This window comes from Rhea pennata, chromosome 7 (genome assembly GCF_028389875.1).
Source record: "Rhea pennata isolate bPtePen1 chromosome 7, bPtePen1.pri, whole genome shotgun sequence".
In the NCBI taxonomy this organism is placed as follows: Eukaryota; Metazoa; Chordata; class Aves; order Rheiformes; family Rheidae; genus Rhea; species Rhea pennata.
The window spans coordinates 20,876,151-20,894,674 of NC_084669.1; the positions used below are offsets into that span (position 1 = coordinate 20,876,151).

General features: G+C 40.9%; 1 protein-coding gene across 1 annotated transcript; it reads left to right on the top strand.

The window, feature by feature from the left end:
* The first annotated feature begins 4,407 nt into the window (after positions 1–4,407).
* Positions 4,408–18,137, top strand: GDF10 (growth differentiation factor 10). Its single transcript, XM_062580062.1, has 3 exons — positions 4,408–4,765; positions 10,151–11,055; positions 17,255–18,137. Exons 1-3 carry the CDS (start codon positions 4,468–4,470, stop codon positions 17,444–17,446), a joined length of 1,395 nt encoding a protein of 464 aa, XP_062436046.1. The 5' UTR covers positions 4,408–4,467; the 3' UTR covers positions 17,447–18,137.
* The last annotated feature ends 387 nt before the right edge of the window (positions 18,138–18,524 follow it).

Here is an 18,524-nt window from a genome sequence, read left to right on the forward strand (position 1 = left end):
TTTTGCTGCAGTCACAATCCAAGTGGTTTGATTGCTTTGTGCTCTCATTCTCCTGCATGAGCTGTAGCTGCCCTCTCCTACAGAAGAAAAGGCTATATATCCCAGGAAACACAACAGCCAGGTACTTGCATTGCATCTTCTCATAGTAAGGAGATTTCTTACAAACCACAGCAGGAACCACTGCAGTTTAGATAAGGTCCACAGCAACTCTGCCAACATGGATGAGCTGTGTTTTCAACTAATTTAATTCAATATTGCAATTTTCACTGAAAAGGCTTGCTTCTCTTTCCAAATGGGAAAAGATAGCTGGCCCTTTTTCCTCACCAGATGACTCTGTGTGTTGATGATGCTTTGAAAAATAATAAAACATGGCCTTGCATTTCATGCCAGTGCCCAATAATGTCAAAGAATTACTACCTCCACTGATACCAGCTGACACTTTTGCTAGGTTAAACTGCCAAGATGAAGGGATTGCTCTTAGTGACCTACATATAGATAAAATCCTCCAGAAGAGGTTGGAAGCTTGTGGGTAGCAACAGAATGTGAGAAGCTTCCCTAATTGTCTGTTATCCTCATAACAAGCATAAACAGTGGACCACAAGGCAGAAACACAAGTCTGTACTTCCAGAAGGATAGTCCTGTCATAGACACCATCTTTTCTGAGGGCCTTCAAATACAGGAGCTGAGAATTTCTTCTTCCAATGAGACAATACTTGAAAGGGGAGATGCTCATGACATTTCTGTTATCCATGGGAATGGGGATTATTATTCCCCTACCTGCTCTACGCATACTGTGTGACAAGAAAGTAGAGTAAGAATCCAGCCCTGCGAAATGTTCATCCTGAGGCTGAGCAGTGCCATGTGCCATCATACTCCAATTAAACTAACAAAAGAAGAAAGTATTCTCAACCTCACACAATCAGCCTCTTGGAGAGAAATTCATCTCTGCTACTTCTCAGCTAGCTGATTAGACTTCTTCTACAGTCAATGAATAGCAACGAGCACTTACAGATGTCCATATAACTACTTTGGACATCTACTGTAGGATGGGGCAAATCATGATAAACGAATTACAGTTTCCCCCACTGACTACAAAAGCAGCCTAACATGACTGAGCTAGAAATGTATATATTGAAATCTGAAAATATTAATACTTTTGCATGTGACTTACTTTAGGCCACAAGGTGCACTGGTTTCGCCCGGGCCCACGGGCAGGGAAGGTAGAGACCCTCAGTGAGGCTGCTCAGCTAAGACCTACTGGTACATTTCGGGCCCTGATAAAACTAATTACAGAGTCAATTTTTATTGCTGTCAATTTTCATTGATTTAATTTGTTGTATTCGTGAACACCTATCTTTGCCACAGATAAGAAAATTAGAAAGTGTGGATCCAGGATGGAAATCCAAAACGAGAGCTTGTTCTTGAGCTGATGGGAGGCGTTGAGACTGCAAGTGCTGTTTCTTGAGAGGCAAAGCTTTCCCTGCCAACAGTGGGCATTGCCTTATATGCCTAAACTTTTCTTTCAGCATTAAGACCCTTCCAGGGTTCTGAATCAATTGTGAACATTTTACTTGCTGTAACACTTCAATTACAGTATCCCACTTTGTGTCCATTTTTTGTATCAAAATAATTTCACTATTCTTTAGAAGGACTAAGCAAAACACACAAGCCTTTCTATTTGCAATATGTCATTTATCTTGTCACTCCATGTGATTTTGGATGGAATGTGAAAAGGGTTTTAGAGTTCTGATGTTAGTTTCTAAGAGAATCTGCAGCCCACTGTATTTCATTCAGTTAATTTATAATTAACATGTTCTGTATTGAAGAAATGGTCTTATGTGGTCCTAGGTAATTGTACAGCATTATATATAGCAAGATATTTTTGTGAGTGAGAAATAAATGAGCTGTCCTACCATAAGTAGTAACCAGAAATTTGGAAGGAAGCCCAAATTCAGTAATAATTTATGTTTCACTAACTTCCCTGGAGTTTTAACCTTCATTATACTTCACCATTAAAAAGAAACAGTCAGAGAAAATAATTTCAATATAGATTTTAGAGTTATACCTAAAAGGGAGTAAGTAAGTTATTTTACTGTAGAACAAAAAGCACAGATCCCCCTCTAGCTCCCCTCTGTCCCCTTTGATGTATTTCCTACATCTATGTTCTACAACAAAACACAAGCATAGGTCACAACAGTTCCTTTGTATAGATGTCTCTAATTCCATATGAAACTATTGTTTGTTTTTTTTACATACATAATCTGTTATTAATGGTGTGTGACACTATTTATATCATGGCAATTTTAGCAGGCAGCATAGATCTGCAGCTTAAAATTTGAATTCATTGCTCTAACTATAGGGAGACTTTCTCCAAGTCCTGGCTTGCAAAGCTTTGACTTGAGCTATTTAAGAAGAAGAAGAAAAAAAAAGAGTCTACTTGGCAAGAGCTTTAATTAGCAGAAATTTCCACGCTAGGAATATTATTCTGCATGAGCAGAAATTGCATAGTTCTTGTTTCTAGATGCCTTAGAGATGCCATTGATTGGCCATATTCAGAACAGGGGAATTATGTGACCCAGTGCTAATTTGAATTCCTTTACCAAACACATTTTTATTTCATCATCTCAGCTGCATAAAAGAGTCAAAGTACCAGAGCTTTAAAGACTTTGAATTCCTGCTGTTCTGCAATAAAATAAGGCAAGAAATATTAGCCATCCCTGGTTGATTCTTTAATTCTTTCCCAACAATGTCAAAGTATCAGTGTCCTACAGGTTTTAGTGCAGGTTAAAGACTGATACAAAGTGTACACTTGAATAGCAGTTTGGAGTGAGTTAAGGGGAGAGAGAACATTTTAATGGGACATTGGTCCAAAATAGCCCAGCTTGTTCCTACCTCCTGCTGCCTCTTCCTCCTTTTCACAGGACCTTGATTGTATAGAAACAGTACAGACAAAAACCACAAACAACAAAAGGTTCGCTCACACCCCCAGTGGAGGTCATGAGCATGCTACCATGGAGGAAAAAAAAAAAAAAAAAAAAAAAAAGAAAGAAAAGAAAAGAAAGAAAAAGAAAAAAGCATCAAAGGATGGTTTGGCTTATTTATAAGCAAAGATTAATTAACAGGAGGCTCGATACTTTAGCAACTTATGTTTGGGCAAATTTGTATTTGCAAATTGTTCATTCCATACATTTAAGGGCACAGAGCAATGTAACCTGTTGCTAATTTTAAAAATGAAACAAACCTTTCTTTGCCATGATCCAAAAACTACAAACTTGTGGTTCAGAGGCTTTCAATAGTATCTGCTCAGATTTGACACTCCAAGATTAAAAAATCACAAAAGGGTTGTGTTATACAGAGCAACAGTAGCTTTTTCCAACAATTTTTCAATTATTGCATTGTGTACTCTCCAAGAAAAGTAACTGTCTTGGCTACCAGAGAATAAGCTTTAAAAGAGAGGCAGGATGAACAAATTCCCTTAAAATATAACACTCTCCCTTACAGGTTGTCTTTAAAACTGCTATTCATTATAACAGCATTTATACCCTCTGGGTGACTATAAACTGTGATTAAGAACTACCTGTGTCACATGACGAAGCAGCACGACCTGCACCATGCACTTTTAAATCACCCCCCGACTACGTAAGCCATGTGAATCCTTCAGAAATTCACCCCAGTATTCTCCTACTTCAGACGACGCATGGAAGTACCCCGGTGACAGAAGTCCACCCGGGCACAGCCGCTTTAACCCCTACTGTTCAAGTATCTGCTTGAAATTACCGGCGACCCTTGCTGCACTCTGGGCTAGTTTGCACTGGCCCTTCCAGAGCCTCGCCGGGGACTTCGCCTTCCTCCGGCATCCCTGCAACAAACCCTGTCTAAAGCATCGCCTGTCTAAGAAAGCACTGTCAGCACCGCTGATCGAAACGGAAAAATGCCTTCCACTTCTTCCTGCTCCCATGCGTGCAACCCTTCCTCCCCGCGCCGCCCCTGCCCCTCGTTCTCTGTTTCCTCCTATCTTCTAGAGGCGGCTCGCTCGCCCCCCGCCGCCGCCGCCGCCCGCAGCCGAGGTGCCGTCCCGCCACAGCGCCCGCTGCCCCGGCGGCGGCGGCGACGTGTGTCTCCGATCAGCGGCTGAGCGCTAATTAATTTAGAGCCTTTTCCCGCTCCGCTTTAAAGCGAGGGGAAGCCCCACTTTGGAGGACTTCAGCGGCCCCTCCCGCGAGTTCCCCCGGCGCCCCTCAGCCCGCCTGGCCCCGGGCCGCAGCTCCTCGCCCCGCGGACCGGGGGATTGGCCCGGCGGCGGCGGCAGCGGCGGGGGGGCCGCCCCCACCCCACCCCGCCGCCCGCCCGCCCTCCCCGGACCCGCCGCCGCCCCCTCGCCCCGGTGCGGCAGGGCCGAGCGGGAGACCCAGACGCAGGCAGCGCCGCCGCGCCGCTCCGCTCCGCTCCTTCCCCGCAGCATCCCCGATGGCCGCCCGCCTGACCTGCTGCCTCTTGCTGTGGGCCGTGGGCCATGGGGGCTGCCGCTCGCCGGCGGGGGCGGGCGCCGCCAGCCAGCCCCGCTGCCCCGCCGAGCCGCCGCCTGCCCGCGGCCTGGCCTCCCCCGGCCGCCGCCCCCGCGGCGGCTCTCCCCCGCCGCCCGCGCTGGGCAGCATCGCTCAGGACGTGGTAGCTGTCCACATGCTTAAGCTCTACGAGAAGTACAACCGGGAGGGGAGCCGGCCCGGCGACGGCAACACGGTCCGCAGCTTCAAAGCCCGGCCAGGTAAGAGCGCCGGGCGGAGCGGGGCCGCCGCCGGCGGGCGCCCTCAGCCCCCGGGGGCCCCGGCTGGCGGCACGTCCGCGCTGGCTCAGCTTGCTCGGCTCCCCGACCTCGCCCTCCCCTTCCCCGAAAACGTCTGCTACGCGGCAGCGCCGCTCTCCTGAAGCCTCCCTTGCTGTAGGTTCAAACCACCAGGCAAGGAAGCGCCTTCCCCAGTGCAAACTGCCCTCCGGCGAAAGATCTTTCCTGAGATACTCTGAGCGTAAAACCAGCAGCGCTCGCTCCAGCGTTAGGTCCTCTCATCCCGCTCTTCTCACGCTCTCAGAAGCGGCTGCTACCAACAGTGCCGCCTACGGGACTGCCTAACGCTGCTCGGGATCTAAAATCCGTTGCGCTGCCTAAACCTCTAGAGATGGCTAACAGACCTTCCTCCCCTCTGCTTTTCTTGCTTTGATATGAGGCCATGAGAGCAGATACGCTCCGTCAAAAACGCATTTTCATTATATGCTTGATACTTCAAAACGATAGATGAGTTTTGCTTAGTTTGTTCCTTATAAAACTTGCTATCTTTTGCCACAGAGAGTCAAATGCATCATCCCTGGGAAGTGCCTTCCTCCTTTGCTTAATTTCTACAGACTGTAACCAGAATTTCAGTTCTTAAAATAAGATTCATGCCAACTTCTGGAATATCATTTTTGTTGTTTCCAGAAGCTTTCATTTTTATAAGCTTATTTGATAAATGAATACAGAACTTGCTTTTGACAGTTTCATTCTTGCGTGGAAAATAGTGTGTAAACACATCCTCATGTACTGTTTACCAGTAAACAGTTACTGTAACATCGCACACAAATTCATGACCTCTAGTGTGCCAAAAATAAAAAGGAGCAAGTAAGTTCATGGAAGAATATGTGGTTAATAAAAACATCCCGAAATCTATCAGCTTTTAAAGCAAACCCAGACACCTGGGAAGAAAATGAATCTTCATGCTTTAGATCAACAGCCAGCCACTAATAGGGGTTAGGAAGGAGCTTCCCCTGTGGGCAGGTTATTCAGTGACCTCTTCCTCCTGCTCTTAGTTCTTCTGAGCCAGCTGATAACGGCTGCTGCGTGAACAGGGCCCTGAACCACAAGTCTGCTCTGACAGAAATACGGTAACTGTTGGGATTTTTTTTTTCTCTTGTTCAGGAGATTAACTTAAAAATGATTTAGACATAAGCATTAAGTTACATTTTAAAACTCTGAACTAGCATGTCATTTAAACAGCAGTTTTTCTCGCCCACAGATAATACTGATCTGTAACTGTCCAGAACAGTGTATTTTGCTTTTCTTGCAGTTCATAAAATCAAGGCATAGGTATCTGCAAGTAATTCCTCCTGGGTCAGGCAGTGGAAATAAAGCACATCCCTGTCCAAACCTCGCCTCTCCTGTTTCCCATCTGTGCACCTCCTCTGCTACATCCCATCTCTCCCCAGTAGCAGGGCATGAAAGTAGAAGCTTCTCTGCAGGGTTCCCCTGTTATAACGACGACGTGTTATTTCCTTGCAATTCTTCAAACTACGGATAAACAGTCTGAAATGAACCACAGAATGAAATGTGTGTGTTTGGGGGGAATAATAACAGATACTGTTCTTATGTTTTGCTTTCGATATCTCCTGTATCTCCTCCAAGAAATTCTAGCATTCTTGTGCCTTAAAGAAGTCCACTATGTTCTTCTAGCAAATCAAGCGGAATGTTTGTTCCTTATAAAATAGATGATCCCTCCAATATTACTGACATAAGCAAAACAGGCTAACATCTATAACTTTCTTTTCATTAACCCAAGCAATGGATTTTTTTTTCAACACACCCTTCCAAAGATCTGCAAAGCCTTACATTTTGTGCTCCAAGTTAAAGCCATTTGTTACAGGATTCACAAGCATCACTGTTATTTTAAAATTTCCCAAGAGAAGTGCTCTAAAATTGGGAAATGTCAGTACAAACTTATTTTGCTCCTCTATCATGCACTATTGAGGTCTCCTTAATTACACAATTGTATTGCCATTTAGCCCTTGCTGAATCTATACATCCCTTGCATGGCACAAAGGGTGTGAATAGGGAGGATAAATATTACATAATATTCCAGTCAATGTGGAATATTAATTATGTGACACACAAACTTTGTTCACGTTTCAAGTTATAACTTTCTCATGTTTCTCTAGCAACACTAAACATTTCAGGAGGAGTGGTTCACAAATGTCCAATCAGTTCCTCTTAACTCCTCTCTACAGGTGTTCACAAGAGATCCCTATTTCTCAGATGATGAGCTAATACGAAAAAGGCACTTGAAAATTAGTTCATCATCTTTTTCTTTTGGGTGCTTCCTAGTTTTCAGGTACCCCTATCTTCAGAAAGCAGCACCAATTGACTGAAGTTACAGTTGCATAGTCATCTTGTAACTGGCTTTGGACATAGCTTGTGAACAATTGTGAAACGCTAAGCTATTGTCCAGCATCATCTAGGTGTCTGAGATGGAGAAATTAGCTTTCATAGCAGCATTCAGCTATATAAGTCATGAAACCTCCCTGTAAATTCCCTTCTACAGCTCAGACTCATTCCCTGGACACTACCCCTCCTTTGTGCTAAATGAGACAAAGTCCTCAGTGAATGGGAGAAAATCAGCAGCTGTTTAATTAAGACTACATCATAATTCATATGTGCAAGAAAGGCAAATCAAGATTACCTGGGGAATTGTAAATCTGTCCTGTAGAACCTAAGGTTGCTTTAACATAATTTCATAGATTAAAATATTTAAAATTAATACTTGGCATATTTTTCTACATAAATGCATGTCATCAGTATATCATGTAGTTCTATATTGTTAACCTTCACTTACTGCAATGCCACATTATCTGATGTGGATTATCTATTAAAGGCTAGCACTTTCTTTCCCTGGTCACTCATCTCGTCTTTTCCCGCCTTTTGCATGTATTATCCAGAAATCTTCCATGTATTCCTAACCTGAAGCTGTCTACAGTGACTAAAGGTAGATACAATCACTAAAAATATTAACAGGTGTAATGCATACAACTTACATTACAACTTACACAGTTCAACTTGGAGTAGACCTAAAAACAACAACAATTCCAGGTTTACATATTAGCAAAAGCCTGAGTGATCTGATGAAATCTGATATGTATGACGATGCTACATCCAAAACTCAAGTCTCCTCAATTCCTAAAAAGCCCATACTTCTAGTCTCCTGACTTTTCAGCAGCTGCAGATTCACGAGAACCAATTCTCTTCTGCAAAAAATCTTGGCTTTTGACTGGTTCCTTTCATTTTGGAATACCAAACAAATTCAGATAAATTAAAATTCCTTTTCTCTGAAATATCACTCCAAATTCTTTTCACATCTGAAGCTCTGGGACTCTACTGCCTTTAGCCAGTGGTGCACATGGTCATATCTACAAAACTGATGGTACTGGGAACATACCTGCCTCTGGAGCTTGGCACGTACTACTAATAAATAAAGAGATTTCAACTGCATACAGAGCTCATGTAGGGAGAGGCAGTGAATAGACTTTTTTTGTTTTTTAAACATGCCTTCTGAAATGCACAAACATCAACAATATCCTGGTGATCTAAAGGAAATACTAAGATTATTCTTCTATTTTGTGTGGAAAGTAGTCTGGCAGCATAGGAATGCCTGCTCTTGTGCAATTGCTAGGTTCCAAAGTCTTGAATCAAACCTAAACTCTGAATTTTTCATGATCTGAGCATCTGTGCATAAGACTACAATTGATCAAAAGTTTGTTTGTTTGTTTGACAGAAATCTCATCCTGAATGGACAGAAACAAGTAGGTTCCCGTGGAACCCTTCTTCTGTTAGCCTCCCTGCCACCTATGAAAATATTATGTGGGTATCTGCATCAGTGCAGGTAGTTCCACTTCACTGCATCAGGAAAAAAAATACAGACAGTGTAGGTTTACAGGTGACATGGAAATTGCCTATTTGACCATTGGTACTTTCAGACTGTACACGTAGGCCTGGCACTGATGAACATCCTAACCTACTGTGGTTTTGTCCAAATGATGGTTCCAGTCAGCAGATATCTGAACTGGAAGACAGGAAGCACTGACTTAGTGAGATGTGGTACTCTTAATTTCCACATTTCAAATAAAACTATGCTGAAAAGGAAGAACATCCTGACAGGTGGCAGTTAACAGGACTGCCTTTTTGTTGTTAGCTGCCAACATTTCTGTGGTTCATCATCAACAGTGCAAAGCTCTTCTGGGAAGACTGGCTAGTGGGGGCTGCCAGAGAATTTCTCGGCTGCCAGAGAATTTCCAGGTATGTCAAGAAGGGCTGCCAGAGGGTTTGCCCATCTGGGTTAACTAAAGGTGTAAACTTTACCCACTGAAGCCCTTTAATGACTTCTAAGTAGCAGACTAAGCTTGAAAGAACAGGAATCATTTCCTTGTTCTGCCACCATTTTCCTGTACGTTCTTAGCAAATCAACTTCACCCCCCCCCCCACCATCCTGTGCTTCTTATTGAGCTGTAAAATGAGGTGAGTAATCTTCCTTTTGTTCATTTTGAAGAAAGGATTTTTGTCAGGAAGTGTCTGCCATGGCACAGATAGCATATGTGTGTTCTCACTTGAGGCTGATACGATACCATGAACAGAAATAGTGAAGTTCAAAGAACAAGGGAGGTGCTGTCAAAAACTAACATCAATGAAGAGATGATGGCTCTGTCTAGGATCCTATCTGTACTTGTGCCAAAGGAAAAACTATGTTTCAGTACTGCAAACATCACATATTCTGCAAAACAGAATTGATGACTCTCAGATGGACAAAAACACTTGGATGATTACCTTATGCCTTACAGCAGGGGCATTTCACATGCCTGAGGAGTTTAGACTCCTTACAGTTAGACTAGCCTAAGGCTCTTCCATAGCTCAACAGACTCAACTGAGAAAACCACTCTAAATCTTCCCTGAAAGATTTAGGCACAATTCTGAGCTCTGCCAAGGGCAAGTTGTACCATCTCTCTGAGCCTGACTTTGTTATTAACAAAACAGAAGCAAGGATCCTTTTCTTGAATGCCTGGCTCAAAGCCAGTCTGAAATATAAATCTTTGGGCACAGATTCATCCTTTATGTACACACAAGGTGTGCAGCATGTTGGACACTCCTGATGTTACTGTAATACTGCTATTAAAGATTGATTTTTCTTCCTCTCATTAACCATAGTTTTAAGGTGAATAATGCCAATGAGCACACTGTATTACCTGATTTGAAGTGGGTAAATGAAAAGCAAAGTTTGTCAATCCACTTATTTAGCAATAGGCGGTGTGACTAACATTTTCGGTCTAAGTTTTTATCTGTGTTTTTCTTGCTCTCTTGTAGAATTCTTGGCGCAAAAGCCTTTGTATTGCTTCAATCTTACATCAATGCAAGATTCAGAGATGATCCTTGCTGCCACGTTCCACTTCTATGCTGACAAACGCCATCGGCATCGGGAAGTGTTTTGTAAGCGGTCCAAGAACTCATCCTGCCGCCTTCTTCACCTGCCTCATATCCTGCGACTCAATATCATTTTCCGAAGCATTCCCCAGAACTCTGCCTATGGACTAGTCAAAGGGAACATCACTGTGTTTCTCCAAAGACGAGGGGCTTGGCATGCAAAGGACATTTCACACATTATAAAAGAATCAAAACAGGCTGGAGAGCTCATTCTCTGTGCTGAGCTTGACTCTGGAGAGAAATACCAGGGCTTCCCTGAACAGGCTGCCAGTCATTTGCCTTATATACTGGTTTACGCCAATGATCTTGCAATCTCTGAACCAAACAGTGTAGCAGTCACCCTACAGCGTTATGATCCATTTCCTTCCAATGATGGGGACCCAAATCTATCCCCAAATGCTTCTAATGATACCCGAGTGAAGAGGGATACATACCCCTCTAGCTCTATTCAGAACAATGAGTTGCCAGAAGTAGAATATAACAACAAATACAATAAACATGATATATGGGAGAGCGCCTACAAGTCCTTGAAACCAAAAGCCTCACGCAAAGATCGACGGAGAAAAGGGCAAGAAAATACAGAAACACTCTCAAAATCTCAGGTGCTAAATTTTGATGAGAAAACAATGAAGAAAGCAAGGCGAAAACAATGGAATGAGCCAAGGATTTGTTCAAGAAGATACATGAAAGTTGACTTTGCTGATATTGGCTGGAATGAATGGATCATATCTCCAAAATCGTTCGATGCCTATTACTGTGCAGGGGCATGTGAATTTCCAATGCCTAAGGTAGTATGTTATGTCTATTCAATATTGACCTGCAAACATAGTCTAATAGATCTTACGTTTTAACTTTCCCACTACTTCACTAGTTAGATCTTACCTTCTTCACTGTGTTCTGACGCTTTGTTCAACCCAAATAATTTGAGCAGTATCTTTTCGGTCAGCTTATGCATCAGAGGGCAGAATGGATTTCAAGTTATCCTTAAGTGGAATCTGAAAAATAAGAAAAGTATCTGTCTCAGATTTATCCTATTATTTCCACACATTAAACCATCAAGCTACTCCACTGTGATAGCAAACGCATACAGTGTTATAAGCTAATAATAAAACAAACTACCATATCATAGTATATTCGAATTCCACTGGTAAAACCTTATGGCAAAAATGCAGAATAGCAACAATGAAGCATTTCTAATTAAAAAAAAAATGTTTCTCACTTCCAAAAAATGAATGCTAGTTAAACTGACATTCACGTCTCAAAATTCCCTGGCACTTTCTTAACTGATTAAATTCTTAAATTGAGACAATGTTGTTTAAATGAAAAAAAAAAGTTGCTTTTAAATACATAATAGAAAATGCCAAATAGTTGTCTGTTGCACTTTGGTTAACTCTAGTGTTTTGAATTCTACCTACAGAAGCAGTATGATATTTGCTAGTAAAGACGTAGACTGAAGTCCTGCTCTAGTGGAATTGGCAAGAAGTAGAAATTTTGACTATCCCAAGCAGAACAAAATTTCTCGGCATTTTGTAGAACTTTCAGATAATGGGTGTGGAGGGAGGATTTGAAGCACTGCATAACATGCATGTTCAGAAACTCATATGTAACTGTTTTGCATATATATCTTCAAATGGTCTGATTATTCATTCTATTGCAATTTTTGCATGTGGTCACTCAATCTGCACATAAATAATAGATAGTGGTTTGTAGTAGAGAAACTCAAAACTTTGAGGCAGGAATCAACCTTATATAGAGAGAGACCACTGCATATTTATACCGAAATCAGTCGTATGATTGCTGGAAGAGTCAGTATGTGGGCCAGCTTAATCCCAGAAACAGTGGAAGTCCAGACTTCAGGGCAGGGTGTACAAATTACCCAGGCCACATATATTTTTGAGTAGCTGGCCAATGCTGAGGCCTGTGTTGATAAAACTTAACAGCTATTGATATACAAACCAGTAAGATCAAAACTGGCACTGGCTCACATATGATTTCACTTTTTAGTTGCAGCATAAAGATATCATGTGTCACAAAGACCACTTAAAGAGCCAAAACAAAACTCGATCTGGGAGTGAGTCCTGTGCCATGGACTCACAACACAACCTAATTCACCACTCATATATACCAAAAGAAAAAAAAAAGGCGGGGGGGGGGAGAGAAAGAGAGAGAGAGAGAGAGAGAGAGATTCTGAATATATATGACTTCTTATGAGCAAAACAATATATCACAGGAAAGCTGAAGGAACCAAAAGAGAGTGGATTTTTTTTTTTTTTTTTTTTAATCTGGAGTAGTAAGAAACACGCTTACACTGCAGATTTAAGTATCACTTTTAGGTAAGAAATTAAATGTTCTATAATGTAGATTTCCTTACAAATCAAAGGCACTATTTCAGTTCTCATTTTGATACTATTTGTTTTACAGACAAATTAATGTACCTATACTAACATCCTGGGGGCAAAAACCCAGAGAATTTTATAACCAAATCATAGGTGCACCTATCTGGGTATTTTTTGTTTGACTATCTAGTTGGGTTTACTTTGGAAGAGGTTTACTTTTTGTTAGTTCATAACTTCTAAGAGAACATAATCCTAAAAAATAAAAGCAAATTCACAACTGTAACTTTTAAAAATTACTGTCTTCAACTGAACAATGCCTAGGATATCAGCATACTTGAATAAAGGCTTTAGCCATCCAGGTCAGTGCATGAAAATTGCTAAATATTGTGGAGGCAGAAATAGTCTTTGTTCTTGCAAATATATTGGGGTATTAAACACTCGATCATCTCACAAACCCTAAGTTAGGAAAGCATATATATGATCTTGGCAGTTGTATGTCAAAGGTCAGATTGAGGCTATTCATGAAGACTTATTCTATACTATTCTATACTGTGACAGGCAACAGATAACTTGTAATTAATAGGGAAGACTAAGCTCTCTTTACAAGATACTCACATTTTTTAACTGTGGAGACAGAATTGCACTTATACACACAGGATGTTAAAAATCATGAAATCATACAACTTTTTTAACATCAGTTCATCACTCCGTACATTTACTTCCTGAATAACTGCAATTCTTGATCTACACACAAAACAGCTCCACTAAAAATCTTGTCATGGCAAGTTCATTTACCTTACTACCTTACTGCCTGACATGTAGGGGAGAAGACTAGCTTATATGGTTAATAAATGGTTGGCTGCATTGTTGCACTTGCCAAATAAACGCTACTTCTAGGGCTGAGTTTACTGAGGTAGGAGTAGATGGTGATGGGCACAAGAGAAAGGATGTGCTAGACATACTTAATGATCCTCTGCCTTCATTACCCTCTCCCAGTGTGGCTAATGTTTCTGCATCATGTAATACTGTCATCTGCAATGCAGCACCTTCTGTTTGTCACTGTACAGAAAAGTTAGGTCTGCCTCACAACTCTGATGATGGATTTTGATAGCATGGATATCAGGCTGCTAGGAACTGAACTTCAGCAACCAGACAGGGAAAGATTGGTTTACACAGAAAGTTTAAAGTGAACTGCTAATTAAGACAATCTAAATTATTCAAGCAGGTGAATACTGTTGCTTAGCTAACAGATCTCTTAAATAGCTTTTGATTTATTCTTGGGAACAGTTAGGCTACAGCAGCCTAGGGTTGGCCCTGTAAAATTATCCATGACTTCTTTACTCCTGATTATGAGAACAGGCTCCAAGGGTTTCATGCTTCTAACTTTTCTATGAAGTCATCTTCTTTAGAGAAGGTCTGTATACCAAATACTGTCTTGAGACAGCAGTCTCTTCCAGATGTGAGGATATATTACTGATATCAGCTCTAGGACTGTGCCTTTGTCGAGACGCCCTCTATTCTCAACTGCCACGAGATTATTGCTGAATTAATTTGAATACTGTTTGGCTGACTTCTGTTGCTATGTCAGGACTCTGGTTCAGTGTCCAAGAGTATCACTAGGAAACTAATGTTTTGAAAAATGCCCCTTCTCTGAGTTACATTAATTGGAATACTCTTGATTTTGTTCTTTAAGAGTCTCAGTTCATGAGTTTCATTCTGAGGGTAGAGTTAAAACTCGAACACAAAACTTTCTTGAAGCTAATAAGTGTTGTTTATTAAGATACAGGGGAGGGTGGTTTTTGCAAGGCACATTCATGATTAAAAAAAAAAAAAAAAAAAAAAGACAGATTTTAAAAGGAATGGAAAAGCCATGAAGAGGGGAGGAGCTATGGTATTTCAAAATTGCTGTTTAGTCGCTTTTCAACTTCAACCCCACCCTGTTTTCTGAGGCCCAATCTGTTCCTGAATTAGGACTGTTCTGAAGGTTAGGTAAAAGCAGAACCTGCCCTGCTGTATATAAATTAATAGCTAACATTTAAGACATTACAACTGTCCTAGCACCATCATTACTGGGCATTCAACTCATTCTTGCAAGCTTTCCATGGTAACACACTGGTATGAAGGCTATTATGAAGCCTAATCCAAGATCACTGAGCACTCAGGCCAAGTTTCCAGAACATCTGGAAACTTCTGGCTGGATGAGGGATGGGTGTGCTGTCCACCTCTGCTGCGGATGTAGGGCTCAGGCAGTCAGATCCTATACTGAGCAACAGTCCATAATAAGCACTGTCCTCTGTGAACACTGTTCCGCGTAGTGTCTATCGACCTCAAGGCATTAAAAATGTAATTACTGCTATCTCCTTGTAGTCTGATTTACTCAGACTGGATTATTTTGGACTGGTTTCAGGAGTGACAGATTCCCATGCTAGACCTCCCTCACATCTATTTGTTCCTAGCAGATATCTCAGGCTGTACAGCTGGAGAAAAGCCTAATGGGATCTTCTGCAGGTTCATACACAAGAACCCTGTAAGCCAGTAACTGGGACTAAGGGCAGTGGTATCTATCCCTTGCACAGGGTCAGCAAATTCTCTTTGAGTAGTACATTAAGCTCTGTGGATGTTTCATATAACATTCAAATAATAAAGCAGCAGGAAGATTTTAGGAATTTTTCATAATGTTTAAAGCAAGAGCTAGATTCTAGAAGCTCCACTTACTTGAATTTCAAAACTCTGCAACAGCTTATACATCTGTAAGTTACTTCTGTCTCCCTCTTGCTGTCCAGGTTTTGTCCATGGCCAATGTGAGTAGGAGGCTATTTCTACTTCACATGGCAGCTGTGAGGCTAATTTACCATTGCTTGTTCATGGACAGCTTTGAAATCTAAAGAAGGAGGGTAGTATAAGAGAGCACATTGTTGCTAATTATGCCAAGACACTCGAAACATGAAAAGAGAGTTTCTAGGATGGGTCATTTGTTGGGACTAGGATATAAGGATGCTCTCTTGAAGCCCCAGAGAATCAAGGCTGGATTTCACAATTTGACCTTGTAATGGTTCAAATGAGCACTCTCCTTATTTCAGGAACCTCTGAAAGTTTCAGCAGTGATTAAGGTTTGATTCTGATTTTCTGATATTATCTTACGCTTAAAGTAAGTATATCAGAATCGAATTATCTTAAAAAATGTCTCCTTTATGAAACCTAGGCACCATGTAACTTTCGATGTTGAAATGGAAAGTTGTATTTTTCATAAATGGAATTCTTACAATTTGAAAAGTAGGGAAGATACAGGCAACAGTAATTCTTCTCACTTAAAATACCTGCTCTCATGTTAAAATAAGTGAAATCCCTATTTGTTGTCCCACAGATATCATGTTCCACCTGAGATGCAGCTACATTCTGATAGCAGTAAAAGATTTCATGTGCCTTGTATAACAAATCAGTGCAGACAGCTCCTGAAATTGCAGCAAAAAGCCTGATATGATCAATACAAATTTGACTAGCTGTTACTGTACTCACTTGCTGAGGCAATATTCAAGCACGATGACTGAACAGGAGTGACTGCAGCTTCAGCCTCAGTGGTGGGTTGCATGCTGTACTACTGCACCATGTAACGAGACCACATGCACTTCCTACTGTGCTGAGGCAATGGTAAAGAAAGACTGTCACTGCTTCACCTTCACCAGTAAATCTCTGTTTGATAGTACATAGCTCAAGCAACAGAACTGGTGAAAACTGCTTAGTACTACTCAATTGCTCAGACTACAAGAGTCAAGTATAGCTTGTGAATAAATGCTAAAAATATATGACTTACATTTAACTATTAAGTAGTGTATACTATTTATACAATCTTAACACTCCTTTTCTTTTTCTCAATGTTTTTATACCTAATAGCCTCCATTCTGTCCTCCTCTCAAGTATTTTTCCTTATGTATTGCATACAAAAATAGCAAAGAAGGTGGCTCAGTACTCTGAGCAGTATGTAGTTGTCGAGCTGTTGTGAGCTCTCACTTTAAATGCCTCCTGTCCTCCCAGCTTTTTGTTTTCTTCTCCCATTCTGAGGCTAGTTAAAAGGAAGTCTGCTGAGGAAGGTAAAGGGAAGCAGATAGATACAAGTTTGTCACGGAGGCATGATCAGAAAGGGTCTCTGTGAGGTTGCTTGACTATTTTAGAGTAACTCCCCCCTGTGGACACTGTTTCTGAAGCACTTCCACATTAGAATTACTCTTTTAATGCAGAATAATTACTCTAGGGAAAAGTAAATAATTCCAGATTAGTGAACATGCAGATTACTCCTGGACTATAGGAACATAGGAACAGTTATCATGGAAAGAATTACAATGAACAATTTTCCCAGTCAGACAAGAGAGTGAGAAGACGAGACATAAAACTGTACGAGGGAGAAGCATGCCTCACCTTAGCCTTTTTCTCCTGCATGCCTGCCTCCAGCATTTAATAGGTGCAGTCATGGACACGTTTTTCACTTTTTTTTTTTTTTTTTTTTTTTTTTTTTTTTTTTTTTTTTTTTTTAGGCCACTGACTGCTGGCTGTGCCACCAGTGCCCTCCTCTGGTATTTACAAAGGCAGCATAAAGAGTATGCGGAAAAGTGACTTCTCATAAGTGAAGCAGTAACTGTTTCCTTCTGTGTTGCAGATTGTCCGGCCATCGAACCATGCTACAATCCAGAGCATCGTAAAAGCAGTGGGCATCATTCCTGGCATTCCAGAGCCCTGCTGTGTTCCTGACAAAATGAACTCACTCAGTGTGCTCTTCTTAGATGAGAACAAAAACGTGGTTTTAAAAGTATATCCCAACATGTCGGTTGAAACCTGTGCCTGCCGATAAGTTCACACAAACCCATCTTTAACAAGACCTAAACATCCTGCCCAACTATATGGAGAAAGTTGTGAATAGGAAATGAATCCACTGTTGTTGATAAGCGAATGCAAGTCTAGAACTCCTACAGACAGCACGCAGAGAGAATAAAGCAGCACCCATGCTCACCTGGAAGGATATGTCTTAATATTGTCATTTGTCTTGCAAATTAACAGTGATTCACCTTCCTGGAAATCAGTATTTCACAATTTCTTCTTAACACATCTAGTCAAGAAACATGGTATTTAGTGCAGAAATTTAAATGCAAAGTTTTCCATAATCAAAGACTAAAATATGTTTTTATATGCTATTTTTCTATTTTCTCTCTTCAGTTAACCAAGAAGATGAGAAGTGAACTTGCAAAGGCAGGCTTATTCTAGCATATCACTTGTGTACACAAATCAAAACTTTTTGCCTAAAACGCTCATACTCTTAATCTGCATATTTATACTGAAAATGCTGTAATAAAGGCCTTAATATGTATATTTTCTTCAGGATTCAAGTGTAGTGCACTGTATAAGCTTATATATATACAGTATGTTAATATAACCATTTTTGGTTACCCTTCCCTAATATATTTGTTCTACAAAAGGCATATGTAATATCCCACACTCTTGGTTTGCTGGATAATTTCAGATTGTTAAACATATATTCTCTGAATAACACATACAATATAGTAATATGTTGAAATACTAAAAATAAAATAACCAAGATTTATATTTTTGTAAATTATACTTTATATCCTCTAGTTTGTTACATGCTTTTAACAAAAGCTAATAAATTAAAGGTACAGTAGTATCTAAATATAGTTGAAATGTCTTTCTACAATCCACTTGGTCGCATTCTGTTAACTAGATGGAAACATGTAAATGCATCTTAAGCTTGTCATAATGTACATCAATAGATTAAAGCCAAAGGGAATATTATGCTCATCTAGACTGACCTCCCACACAGCACAGATCAAAGAGCCTTGCCCAGTAGTTTCTGCATCACGGCTGAAACTTCTGTTTTGAACTTGGGAATATCTTTGAAAAAAATGCATAAATTT